A 14,697-nucleotide genomic window follows, 5' to 3' on the forward strand; every position below is an offset into this window, starting at 1 on the left:
AGAACTTATTATTAGAGGGCAACTTCTAGAAGGACTCATAATTGAAGACTCTAAGCTTTTCCCCTTAACTAATTACCAATTTGGGATTTGTTTTTTTGGGGGAACATAGGCACATTGATAGACGATACTGGGAAGGTGCCTGCCTTTAATGAGATTTTAATTTGTTCTGAAAATATCATAATTACCAATTCCTAATTATAAACTATCAATTTTAATGATTAAATTAAATAAATAATTACTTTAAAGAGAAACGAACAAGCCTCTAATTTTGGCACTGCAGGAAGGTAGCTGGAAGTAACAAAGGAAATGGATCTGAGCTTAGAAGAGTAGCATTCAGAGTAATATACTTTTTTTTTTTTGTCAAAGCAATGTACTTTAGGAGGAAGTCAAACCTGTATATGGACTATCAGGGGGTGTGTGTGCAGTGGACTGCTTCAAAGACTCAGCATGTTCTTTCCTCAGAGAATTACTAGTTTGTCTTTCTAATTTGTGCTATGTAACTTGTAGCTATGGTTAGGAAGACAACAGAAGCAAACAATCTCCTACATTCACTAATTCTCAGAGTCTGAAAGGACCTTGGAAGCTATTTCTACCACTACCTGAAAATTCCTTTTATATAAACAACCCCACAAGTGATCATGCAGCAATTGCTTTAAGACTTGTATTCTCCTAGGAGAACCCATCTCTTTCCAAGATGGTCCTTCCACTTCAGGCAGCTCTAATTTAGGGAGATTTTCCCCCTTCAGTCTGCCTCGATCTGCTTCTCTGCAATTCTAACCCACTGTTCCCAGTTCTGACCTCTGGGGCTGGCAAGAATAAGTCTAATCAGTCTTTTAAATAACTGAGATCAGCTCTTATGGTCCTTAGTCTTCTCTTCTCTAGACCAAATGCTTCCAATTGCTTCAATGATTGTTTTCCAGTCCCCACCATTCCAGGTATCTTAGATATCTTCTCCTTCATCAGAGTCTTTTGGCAATTTGAACTGACTACAATATCCCTAATGCAACCTCACCAAATCAAAGTTCAGGGATCATCCTTGTTCTGGAGACACTTTTCCAGTCTTGCTGTTTTGCCATATCTGTCTTTTCCCACATTTTATTGCTTCCTTCTTTGTGTATATTACTCTTTGTGCCAAGCACAGTGATTAAGTTATAAGAGGCATTTAATACATATTTACTGATGGATTGTGAATGGATTACACTTCCTCCCTCTTCCCCCTCCCTTCCTCTCCCTCTCCTAACCTTGCACTAAACTTTAAACTTCATGAAGGCAAAGATTATACCTTGATTAAGTGTCTATACCATATGTTGCACAAGGTATTCAATAAATGATTACAAAATGAATAAATCAGTGGAAACCGTATGTTTTGGAAAATAAAAACATCTATTCAGCATAAAGTATCAGTCATTATTATTCTTCAATGTAAGGGACTAGAGATATTTTCTCTTTTTTGCAGGGAATACAAAAAACAGTTACTCCAATATCCAGACAGCTTCTGAAGTAATACATGATATTATTTTATGTATAGATATAGAAGACCAACTTTAAGCAAGTTACAAAACAAAGCCTTATTGTCCCTTTTCATTGTCAACATACAAAAAGAATCATGAACAAGATGCCACAGTGAAACAATGGAGACAGGACTTTCATCTCTTAATTTCCAATCTTGAAGACACACAGAAGTGTTAAAACAGCAAAGTGAGCCATTGCACAAAGAATGGAATGGGCTGTACCCTGTAAGTTGTGACAGTTTTCTATTCCTGGGCAAGGAGATGGAAAGACTGTGAAGATAAGAAAGAGTCCTCAAGAGGTTATTACCTTGATAATACCAACCAAAGTAGTTTTCATCATTAAGATGCCTTCAGTAAAAATGGAAATAGCATGGGTAAGCTTGGCAACCTTTAATAGAAAGAAACAAGATAAATAAGAGAAGCCATTTTTATAGAAAGCAAAAGAAACACCAATGACCAGCTGAGGGTCTGAAGTAAACAGTGAGATGGGTGCTTTTCTCTTCGTCCGTTGGCTGAACTGACAGTAACAAGGTCAGATTGGATACAAGGACTCATCTGACCACCTACTGTTTGAATGTGATGAGGACATTTCACTTCTCTGGGTCTTGGGTCTTCCTCCATAAAGGAGAGAACTGGACTGGAAAATGCTCTTTTCCTTTTAGGTCTTCTATCTTCTTCTCTGAACATAAAAGCAACTTAACAAAAAAGGAAGGTATGAGGACCCTGTCTCAAATGCTAACATCTGGGAGTAGGGGGGAAGACCAAGCTCTTAGATTTAGGGATGAGTAATTGAGTTTTCAATGAATTAATGTGAATACTTAACAAGAATCATAGTTTCATTCCCAACTTTCCCTTCATCTAGCTTTTAAAACCTTTGGTTTTAAGTGTAGGTTGAATCTAGGTAGAAAAGCCAGTACATTAGCCTTCAGAGAATATTTAAGTTGAAGCTGAAGAAAAAATTCAGTAATCCTCTTTAAGGAAATCTCATGTAGAGGACTGTGATGAGCTATGGCCAGCCTTTAAGCAAAGGAGCTTAAAACCAACTCTGAGAAAACTGGTTAATAATAATAAGATGAAGGTTTTCCCCAGGCTATGAGATCATGCAAGGGGCTGGCTGGGGGATGGGGAGGAATTTCTCTTCTTTAGAATCAAAATGGATTTTCATATGTATGTGACAGAAGGCTAAAATCCCACTGGATGACAGGGGGATGATGTTATTAAGTCTGGTCCGGAACACAAAATGCAAAACTTTGAATGTCAAACGCACCTCATAGCGTGGGCCCAATTGAGCATAGTCTCTTAGCTTATCTTTGTCTAGCCGGGTAGGCACTTCAATGATATCATGGGTTTGAAGCTTTATGATCTTCAGAAGAGAAGTAAACATACTTTCTGGAATAATTTGCAAAACCTTTTTAAAAGAAGAAATAAAGGGGAAAAAAGCTTTTAAGTGGCTAGCCCTGGTCACAGAATATCTTTTTTAAGATGAAAGGAGGGGCTATCTGCCATAAATTTCCTCTTATTCCCAATCTTATATAATTATAGCTTCCCTCCACTCTCTTTATCTTTTCCTTCTTTACTTTTGTCTCTGAGGAAGAGATGGCTCTTTCTTTGTGTAAAATCAATCTGCCTGTGCCCTGAGTCATCTCTCCTCCCATCTCTTCCAATGCCAACTATCTCTCACACATATTCAAACTCTCTTTCTAATGTCAATCACTCACTATATACTTGCTCCTTCACCAGTATCTACAAACATGTACTGGTTTATCCAGCCTTTAAAAAATCCCATGTGACCCAACCCATCTTTTCAAACTATAATTTAAGTCTCTCCTTCCTTTCACTGCTAAATTCATAGAAAAATCTACTTCTGCTATCCCTTCTTCTTTGCCACCCACTCACTTCTCAGTCCTTTGAAATTTTGTTTCAACCCCCCTCTGCTGTCCATAACCTTTCTCTCTTCAAGCTAGTAAATGACCTCTTAAATCTGCTGACCAATTATCTCTTGAATAAAAGATCCTTGATTCTGATTGTCCTTGACATTTTGACATTTCAGTTGCTGATCGCCTCTCTCTGTCCCACCCTTCTCCATTAGCCCTCCTCTTTTACAACCTATATCTCTGACTATTCCTTCTCAAACTCCATTTTCTGTCCCTAAAGAGGGAGTTTCCACAGAGGTCTGTCCTGGGCCTGCCCACTTCTCTCCTTCCACATACCCTTTTCCAGGACCCTTAAACTTCCAAAGTCATAAGTATCATTTTTATGTAGATAACTTCCAAATGTAGATAGCCACCCTTCATCTTTTCTGAATTTCAGTTGGGCATCATCAAATGCTGCTCTGATTCACTCTTTTCCAGCTACACTGGGTTACAAGCTATTCCCCAAACTAAATACTCCATTTCCTGCTTTCCACAATCCCACAAGTTCTTTGGGATATCCCCAACATCATCCTCTCAGAATCCTTATGTTTCAACAAAGTTCAATTAAGTTATCATCAGTTCTATAAATCCTGCCCTGATTCCTTCCCTCCCTGACCCAGTTAACAATCTCCCCATCCTCAATTTTCCCTGTAACATATTTGTTTGTATCCAAGTTATAATTCCCCAATAAAAATTAAGCTGCTTAAGGGCAGTCAATCAGTCAATAAGCATATTTATTAAGTACTGGGGATACAAAGAAAGGCAAACACATAGTCCCTTACCCTCAAACATTGTAACAGGAAAGACATGCCACACGTGTACAAAATAGATACAATGTAAATGAGGGATAATACAACATTTTGAGCAAAGGGATGAAAGTGGAAAGTCTAGGACTGTTTTAGGGGAAGGATGAGCAGGGCGTAGTCCTGTGTGCTTGGAGTCCAGATGATATAAAGTGGAGGAGTTTGAGATCAAGTTGGAAAGGTTGGAGACAAATGGGGAAGCCTAAGGGAGGAGGGATAAGTAGGATCTTAAGAGTTGTCATGATCAGAGATTGAGAACTGAAAAGGGACTCTGAAGCCAATTTGTCCTCCTCCTTCATTTTGCAGATAAAGCAATGGCAACCCAAGAAGGTATAAGGTAATACAGGCAGTAAACACCCAAGGTGGCAACTGACCCCAGGTCCTCTGCAGGCTAACATTTTCTCTATTCTGCCTAATACATTTTAGCCACTGAAAATTTCTGAATAGGGAACAAAGCAAATGTTGTCATGCCACTCAAAAAAAAAAAAAATCACTGTGCTTCATGAAGAATAGATTCTGGCTTATTTTTACAGGGTATTTTTCACTCACTTAATAACTACAATGGTTATTATATAACAAAAACAAAGTACAGAATAGCAACTTCTTACCTTTCTTACATAGGAAACCAACTCTCCAGAATAATACTGGGATACACTGAGAAGGTCAGGACTATTTGCCTGATTGATGCGAAGCAGGGGCAAGTCAAGGGCAGAAGCAAGCTGAAAAGAAAGGAAGATCACAGATAAGGAAACTGAGGCTGGAAGAGATTAAGTGAGTGCCCTGCTCAGTAAATGTCTGAGGTAAGACTTGAACTCAACTCTGTCAAATTCCAAGTCTGCACTCCATCTACCATGCTGCCTAGCTGTTCCAGTTATCCAGCAGTTGCCTCTGCATTTTTTCTTATCATTTTAACCTATGGCTAGTGGGGTAATGGGAAGGAATCTCCAGAAAAATCAGCTTCTTCAAAATGAATGTTCCTTTCCTCCAGTGCACTGGTTTTGCATTTAGCCTACCAAGACATGAGTATGCAAAGTTAACCATGAAGATGAAGTACAATTTCCAGATCAAACCGAGAATAGAATTGAGAGAGGAATAGAGATGGATATTTAAGGAGAAAAAAGAAGAGGTTTTAAGCCCGGGGACAGAGGGAAGGTACAGAGGTCTGAACTCAAGAACCATAGGGACAAAGGTTGCAAGAAGAATAGAAGAATGGGTCAACAACTTGGCAGACTGAGAGCTGCGGAGAAATAGGCAGATTTAGGATTGTCTTGTCAGGGAACTGTGTGTGCCGTGGCTACTATACTTTGAAGGTGCCCGTAGAATGTAGTCTATAGGAGAAAGAAAGATCCTTCAATAGAAAGGGGGGAAAGACTTCTCTATTCTTTCCCTACTTATCTGAATTAATTACAAAGTCAAGATTGGCCAAAAAGTCATATAAACAATCTTATCCCCAGCCAAACCAAAAAAGATTACATCTTAAATGAATTCTCTTCATATTTTTGACTGAATTCAAAAGGAATTTTTCCAATTTTAGTTTTATAAAGACAGTTAGTTATAAGAAGTACCAAAGGGCTGTGTAAGTTATATGATTACATCTACTATAATTTGAAATAATAGGTTAAATTTTGTATTTTTGCTGCAAAGGCATTCAACTTTCACAGGGCTACATTATAAGGAAATACATTTATAGAATTGGAAGTTTAGATATACTAGACAAACTTATATCTTGGTATCAATGCTACTGATTTTCAGCTGCTTAGATATGAAAGGAGAAGGAGATTTTTCATTTTCTTAAATTCTGAGCTCATCTTCTTTCCCTGTCTCTCAAAAAAAAAATTGAAATGGTAAAAGAAGTTAATTAGTGACAATGAAAATAAAAGAAAAAAAATGCAGACAATCAAAGAATATAAGATTATGTGCCTATACAACCTCTAAAATTTTCTAAGTGCCAAAGCTGGTTTAGGAAAATAGTTTTATTATGTTCCATTTAAATATAAACTAAAATGTTTTAATATTTTAGCTCTCTAAGAATCATATCCTCTGTAAATACAGAATCATCATTAGAACATAGTCTTTCTTCAAAAGTAAAGTGAATTTGAAAAAAGTTATCAAATTTTATGAAGAATATGATTTTATTTACAATGTAAGCATGCAAATCCATAACCGTATTATGGATGTTATGATAGGATTTGTGCTTAAGATCTGAGTTGGTCTAGATAACCTCTGATCTAAGTCTTTCAATTCCAAATCTATGGTTCTGTGTTTCAAAAGAGTGGAAGCAGGGTAGCTGAAAATGTCTCTCTGAACAGCAGATGGCAAGGGACATGTTCTGCCAGCAGTATGAGTGACTAAGTCCTGAGTGGCAAGGAGGGGTTAAATGCTATTTAATGATGGCAGATGGGATATTCAACATAAAAGCTGACAGAGACTATTTTTTTTTTCTAAATCAAATTTTCCTTTTTCTTTTTAGCATTTAAAAAATTCTAAGTTTCAAATTCTACCCTTCCCTCCCTCTTCCGCCCCCTACCCTGGGACAGTAAGCAATCAGATTATCCTTCCATCTTTGGGGAAAACTAATCTACTATTAAAGCTAACCTTAAGGTTTATAAGCCAAAGAACCACAGTTCCAGTATTTATATATTGAAAACCCTACTCTGTTAACATATAATTCTTGAATATAAACAGCTTAAATAAAATCCTGGCCCTAAGATAAAACTTAAAAAAATTTTTTAATGAATAGGAATAACAAGACAAAGAATCCTGATAGATTTAGAGAAAGTGACTAAAAATTAGAATATTTCACAAACTGAAATAATTAATTTAAATCTAAAATTAAGTCTAAATAAATAATAAAATATCATTTACTGATATTTAATAACACATTATAAATCAAACACATTATTTCCTAAGGAATTCTCATTTTTGTATGTTAATTTAAGCAACAAATATTTATGTCTTGTGAAACCATCTCTGGTGGAAAAACTGTTAATTTGGAATCTGAAAAAAAAAAAGGTTCAACACAATTGAATTTTTAAGAGGAAGAAATCTAAGGCTGACTGAATTAATAAGGTTAATTATTAAGCTGCTCACCTTGGTTCTACTTACCTTTAAGAATGTAGCTCGAAGTTTAGTGACCATGGAAGGGTTAACCTTTATGCTTTCTTGCATGATGAAGGTGAAACTGAAAAGAATTACACAGTAATAAAACCATCTGTCAGACTCTTCAGCCAAAAAGTTGTTCAGATGTCTTGTTAACAGAGAAGGAATTCATATTACCTGTCAATTAACTGCCAGGCAAAGGAAAGATCACCAATTATCTGCATAGTGATCAAAACCTCCTCTTTAATGTTAATCGTTCTTATCATTTGATGGAGAAACTTCCGTGTGTCAGCAAGAAACTGACACACTTGCAGATTGGACTCTAGTTGGTGAAATTCTTGAACCTGAGTGATGGAAATAAACTTAACATTAACTTTTCTAAAAATGATGAATGCCTTCTTCTGGGCTGGTTTTCCTGGAAAACAAATTTAAATATAGTCCACACTTATGATGGTAACAGTCTCTTAATAAGATCTATTTGGTAATACATTTAAAATTATGATTTTAGAAATCGTTACATCAGCAAAGTTATAAAGTGATGAATAAATGCTGACATGGGCACCTAGATGGAATGGTCTCTTGGTCACTAATAGTGCAGCATGCACAAATACATAAAACAAACATTCTACCACTTTTATAATCTCATTTAATTTAGGAAAGAAAACTTCTTAATTTCTGAAGACTTCTAGGATTGTTAATAAAAGATAAACCCTGCTTTATATTTAGGGTGCTGGTACTTATCTGTTATTAAATTTAATAATAATAAATAAAACAAAAGAATTGGTTTATATATAAATGGCATGGTATTTGCACAGTTGTTCTGCAAAGACTTACCTCTTCTAATGCCTGTATTAACTGCACAGTTTTTCTGCCTGCAGCAGTGGAATCATCATAATTTAAAGACAATATCTGTTTTGAGATCTCTCGGAACCAAGCTTGTAGATTTTCTGATAATGAGTAAACAAAAGAAAAATTACTGAAGATGTGTAATTCCTTTAGCTGCAACATGTTGAAATATTCTTCAGTTTAAACTCAATTCAGTTCACAATTAAGCATTTACTATATGCCCAACACCAGGCATTCACATTTATGAAATAATTATATGGTACGGTTCTTGACATCAAAGAGATTTATATTCAAGTTAAAAGTAAAATTTGAAGAATACATTAATTACCTAAAGATATGATTTCCACAATGTATGGTACATACAGAAAATAAATGTTATGAGAAGGAAAGACAGGGGAAAAAAATTAGAGTGGGCAGCTTTGTATAGGAGATGCAATTAACCAGTGTCATGAAATCTAGATCAGATTTGTAAAGATGGAGAAGTGGTGAGGAGCAGTCTAGATGTAAGCCACAATTAGGGAGAGGCAGAATGATAGTGACATCTTTTAGGAGGCAATAGTATAGGTAATACAGAGAGACTAGTTGGTCGGGTTGGACCAAAGTCGGGCTAGGTGATGTCTGAGGTCCCCCTTCTACTCAAATTTTACAGATGAATGATAATGGGACAAATCTGGATGTGGAAAATGTGATATAGTAAAATAAAACTTCCTTTTTATATTCTGATTTTGGGGGGCATATCTTCAAAGTGCTTTCCTTATAATTGTCAGTCTTATAATTTGTATTCTACACTGCTTAAAACATTGACAAAATATTTCAGAGTTAGCAGGTATCATTTTAAAGATTCAATAGAAGGTGCTAAATCCCTTTTATGGTTAGCCTACCAGTCAAAGACATACTAATTCTTTTTTTTTTTTTTTAATAACTTTTTATTGATAGAACGCATGCCAGGGTAATTTTTTACAGCATTATCCCTTACATTCACTTCTGTTCCGATTTTTCCCCTCCCTCCCTCCACCCCTTCCCCCAGATGGCAAGCAGTCCTTTACATGTTGAATAGGTTACAGTATATCCTGGATACAATATACGTGTGCAGAACCGAACCGTTTTCTTGTTGCACAGGGAGAATTGAATTCAGAAGGTATAAATAATCCGGGAAGAAAAACAAAAATGCAAGCAGTTTATATTCATCTCCCAGTGTTCTTTCTTTGGGTGTAGCTGCTTCTGTCCATTTTTGATCAATTGAAACTGAATTAGCTCTCTTTATCGAAGAGATCCACTTCCATCAGAATACATCCTCAAACAGTTTAATTGTTGAGGTATATAATGATCTCCTGGTCTGCTCATTTCACTTAGCATCAGTTCATGTAAGTCTCACCAATCCTCTCTGTATTCATCCTGCTGGTCATTCCTTACAGAACAATAATATTCCATAACGTTCATATACCACAATTTACTCAACCATTCTCCAATTGATGGGCATCCATTCATTTTCCAGCTTCTAGCCATTACAAACAGGGCTGCCACAAACATTTTGGCACATACAGGTCCCTTTCCCTTCTTTAATATCTCTTTGGGGTATAAGCCCAGTAGAAACTGCTGGTTCAAAGGGTATGCACAGTTTGATAACTTTTTGAGCATAGTTCCAAATTGCTCTCCAGAATGGCTGGATGTGTTCACAATTCCACCAATGTCAATGTCCCTCTTTTCCCACATCCCCTCCAACATTCCACATTATCTTTCCCTGTCACTCTAGCCAATCTGAGAAGTGTGTAGTGGTATCTCAGAGTTGTCTTAATTTGCATTTCTCTGATTAATAATGATTTGGAGCATCTTTTCATAAAAGACATACTATTCTTATCATATTTAACTCCTTTTAGGTTGTTAACTTCCTCTCAGAATAAGACAAGTATGCATATTCCCATCTCATGGAATCTTTTCCCTAGTTATTGCTAATTCCTTTTAGGGATAGCCTGCTAGTCAATGGCGTAATCCCACATTGTATATATTCCTTTAAATGGCATCTTCATTTAGTTACTGCTAGGGAATTTGTCTTCCCCCTTATTAACTACTAAATTTCCTTGCTAAAAAAAAAAAAACCAACAACCACAAAAACCAAAACCCTTATGGATTTGGTCTGTTCTTGGCAGGGTAATAAAACCTTTGCCCTTGGGGGAAAAAAGATTCAACAGAGGACTAGAGGTTCCTTAAGGCAAGGAAAAGAATGTCACATTGACATTATAGATAGGTTGGATACTACTGGAAATATAAGAAAGAGAATAGGAACTGAGAGAATAATCAGCTTGGCTCTGTTAAAAATACACACACACACACACATACACACACACACACACACACACACACACGCACGTGTGTGCTCTGCTGGATTAAAATATATTAGAAAGCGTTTTTCTAAATAATGTATTTCTGTAAAATAAGAATGCTTCTTCTTTTTTTTTTTTTTTTCAAATTAGGGGTTGACTCTATGACCTATAAAGTCCTGTAAAAGGAAATAAAACTGAATTATTAGAACTCCCAACTACTAACCATCTAAAAGAATAAGTCTAAGTTGAAAGTCCTATAAAATGGGCATAAATATATCGTGCACACTAACTGTATTAAAAGGCTCTCATATACTTCAGAAACACATACAGATTACTTAAAAATACAATTCTACTAGACCATAACTTTGGTATGAAACATATGCTGACTTTAAGATAAAAGACTTAATATCTGAAAGAACAAATATTTCTTCAAGAGTGGCCCAGGTATCTATGGAAAGCTATACTGAGAAGTTTTAAGGGATACTTTTTTTTTCTAGATATATTTTCTTGAGGAAACCAAAGGGCCTCACAATGCAGAATGCTCAATTATGTGAAGATAAATTGTCTAATGGGCAAGACAAAAGTGGTGAAATCTGAAATTTGAGAATCATTCAATCCTTGTGGAGTTTTATGTTAGACGCTATATGTGGAATGAATGAATTGTGCAGGGATTAAAGACAAAAATTGCTTGTAATACTTTTCTGTGACCAAATAGGTTAACAAATCAAGAGAAATGATAGCATGAAATTGCTATTTGAAGATATGGCCAAAAGCTGATCAGCAAAAATGAAAAAAAAACAAACAAAAAAGCAAAGGGGTTGCTGTCTTGCCAGCTCTCTAGCACTCATGTTATTCTCACATACATATCAAATGCACCAACATTCTCTTCTTAAATAATTACCATTTTTCTCTACTCTTGTTAGAGGCTTTACTCCTGAAAAGACATCAGCAAGTTCCATCATTCTCTCAGAGCCTTCTTTCTTATGATGTTCCCATTTGGCTTGCTTTTCTGAAAGCATCTGCTTGAACATCTAGTGAGAATTGTAGAAAAGTCATTTATAGTTAAAAGAAACTTAATATTAAATGCTTTATTGACAGTCTTGAATGAAACCCACATTTTAATTGGAAAAATGTTCTCAAAATAGCCCAACTTAAGCCACTTTTATTCCACAAACAGAACTGTGCAGCGGAAAGGTTAGCAGGCAGGGGGCTAGGGAATCTGCTATGGCAAATGAGTTCCTATCTAGGATCTGACTTTCTCTGCCCAAGTGTCCTTGGGCAAAACACCTGATCTCTTTGGACTTCAATTTCCTCCTCTATGAAGTAGAAAATATGAGTGTAGAATTATAGCTTCTCCAAGGTTTTTTCTAACTTTAAAATTGCTTAATTGTATCTTTTCCTTTGTTAGAAAAAGCTAATTATCTCAAGAAAAATCCTGTGAGAGTAGGAAGAAAGACTCTATGGCAGGAATGAACTTTGCTTGGGACTGTGGGAAAGTCTTTATGATCTGGCAGGAAGACAAAGGATGCCGACATAAGGAAATGACTAAGAAAACGACAAAAAAATTTTAGGCAAGGAACCACGGGCGCTGTTGCTGCAAAGATGAGCAAAGAAAGAGTGATAAACATATAAACCATCTTCATTAAGTGGGTAGATTTGGCCTCATAAGTATCCCTGAGACCCACTTGACATAAATGATAATGACATAATAAGACATAACTCATGGGTAAAACATGGTGATGAAAGGATATACTATATCCAAAAGAACAGATTAAAATCTTGGGATAGAACTATCCAGCAAGAGGATGTACTTAAGTGAGGAAATCCATAAACCAGGATAGGAAAGTATGGTAGACAACACTTGGATAATATTAATGGATGAAGAGGAAAAAAAGAAATATTATAGTGAGAGAAGACTGTAGGTCATTAGATCAGAAGAAAGAAGCGATGAACTGGGGAAACCCCCAAAAAGGAGCACAGAATGATACTAAAGCAAGGAAGCTTCAATGTCAGAGCTATCTGTTAGAATTCTCTCTTATAAGAAAAGAAATGATAAATTCTTGATTAGCTTTAATAAAATACTGTAATTCTTCAAAAGGTAGAGAGATCCATAGGGGAAATTGCTACTCTGAATCTATTCTGACCTATTAGGAAGAAATGAAATGAACCTTAGATACTCTAATTAGTATATGAAACAATACAGGAGGGAAAACTGAACAGAATGTATGAAAGAGATTCCATGACCCAAAACTCCAGTGGGGACACTAATCCAATGTTCTCATAAATAAAATTCTATTAAAAAGAAATGAAAATGATTCCAATAAAGGTAGAATTATTTAAAGAGACCAGTAAAGATCCACAGGGAACACAAAGAATTAAAAAAGAAATGTAGGATCACAGAATCAGAAGGGTCCTTGTAGTTGTCAAGCCCAATACAGATGAGCATACAGAATTAGAGAGGTTACAAAGGGTTGTCTGTGGAGTACAGAAGACAGAAGTGAGGACAGATCTCTGATATTATACACAGAAAAATAGCATGGTATTGAATGAATATTATGTTAAAAGCTAAAGATCAAAATAAGATGAACCTGGTGATGGATGTTAAGGACAACACTAAGAGTTTTTGTGGCTATGGTGGTAGCCCGGTAGAAGATCAAAAAAAAAAAAAAAAGGGACCATTTCTTTGTATGACTGGAATAGCAGATAAAAGAAGAAAGGAATAAATACTGAACTATTTTGCTTCTTTTTTCTTCACAAGGAAGAAAATATATGATTTTCTTTGGGATGGAACCAAATGGTCAAAACCTCATTAAAAGTCAAGGAAAATGAAGAGAAAGAAAGTATTTTACTATTTTCAGAGTTCTAGTTCTCAGGCCCAATAGACTACACCTCAGACTAATGAAAACTGGACTATGTGGGTTACTTAACCTCTATCAGTAATCATGAAAAAACCATGGAACACAGAAGTATTATAGGAATAGCTTGTGCTATGTACATATCTTTTTTTAAAAATCCCTTTACAACCCAGACTTATCTTTCCAGCCTTATTATATATGTTACTTCCCATTCTGCGTGCTACAGAGCAAATTCTTATAGTTGTGAGACTCCATTTCCCACTTCTGGACAGGCTGCTGCTCATCCTTATGATGGCTGCCTTTTCAATTCTACCTCAAAAAACTCTTTCCTGATTACCCCAACTGCTAGTGCTTTCCCTCAAAAAACAACTCTGCATTTATTCTGTATCCCTTGTCTCCTCCAATGGAATGGAAGGTCCTTGAGAACTGAGACATTTTTGTCTCTGTCTCATTAGCTCAGCTAAATCACTGTCTCTTGCATGAGGCTTTTCTTTGTGCTCCCCCAGTTGCAAGCATCTCCCCATCAACATTGCCATATATATATATATACACACACACACACATATATATATCTATATATCTATATATATTTTTTTGTACTTGCACATATGTGGCTATGCCACTCATCTACTCCAAACAGAATATAAGTTCCTTGAGAATAGAGACTACTTTTGTATCTTGGTGCAATGAAGAGAGCATGGAAACATATTAGGTATTTAATAAATGCTTGCTGAATTGATGTATCAAACATATAAGAAGTGGTGGTTGAGCTGAGAAGAAAACGTAGTTTCAGAGGAAAAGATGAACATGGACTGCACTCCCAGCATGGGGAGACAGCCTGTGCAAAAGCATGGAGAAAGATGATAGAATATGAATGTAGAGAACAGCAAAAAATGCCACAGGCTGGAAAGTGATAATGGAGCCAAGTGGAAAAGGCTTTAAACAATAAGTACAGGAATTTGTATTTAATTCTAGATGAAATAGGGCATCACTAGAGAATACTCAACAGGGAGTGACACAGTCAATATGCTTTGGTAATATCACTTTATAAGATGTACGGAAGATGGACTACAAAAGTGAGACTAGAAGCAAAGAGACCAATTAGGAGGCTACTACAATAGTCCCAGCAAGTGGGGAAGGCCAGAATTAGATGGTGAGGATCTATGTACCGGGAAGGATATAGATGCAACAGATATTGTGGAGGTCAAATTAATAAGACCTGGTGACTGACTGAAAATATGGAGCAAAATCAAGGAATAAAGAATAAGATAGATTGTGAACTTGGGTGACTGGAAGGATGGTGGTAGCTTCAACCAAAATAGAACATTTCAGAAGAAAGCAGAGTTTCC

At 36.1% G+C, this 14,697-nt stretch overlaps 1 protein-coding gene across 1 annotated transcript in view; it reads right to left on the bottom strand.

Annotated features, from left to right (window-relative positions):
* Nucleotides 1–14,697, bottom strand: part of WASHC5 (WASH complex subunit 5) — a 64,172-nt gene that overhangs the window by 23,535 nt on the left and 25,940 nt on the right. Inside the window, exons 11-17 of the mRNA XM_051971079.1 lie at nucleotides 11,395–11,524; nucleotides 8,161–8,273; nucleotides 7,504–7,670; nucleotides 7,333–7,408; nucleotides 4,836–4,946; nucleotides 2,779–2,919; nucleotides 1,819–1,899 (exon numbers count right to left, since the gene is read on the bottom strand). Coding sequence (XP_051827039.1) covers nucleotides 1,819–1,899; nucleotides 2,779–2,919; nucleotides 4,836–4,946; nucleotides 7,333–7,408; nucleotides 7,504–7,670; nucleotides 8,161–8,273; nucleotides 11,395–11,524 — 819 coding nt within the window. The remainder of the gene's footprint in view (nucleotides 1–1,818; nucleotides 1,900–2,778; nucleotides 2,920–4,835; nucleotides 4,947–7,332; nucleotides 7,409–7,503; nucleotides 7,671–8,160; nucleotides 8,274–11,394; nucleotides 11,525–14,697) is intronic.

Source organism: Antechinus flavipes, chromosome 1 (genome assembly GCF_016432865.1).
Source record: "Antechinus flavipes isolate AdamAnt ecotype Samford, QLD, Australia chromosome 1, AdamAnt_v2, whole genome shotgun sequence".
Classification (NCBI taxonomy): Eukaryota; Metazoa; Chordata; class Mammalia; order Dasyuromorphia; family Dasyuridae; genus Antechinus; species Antechinus flavipes.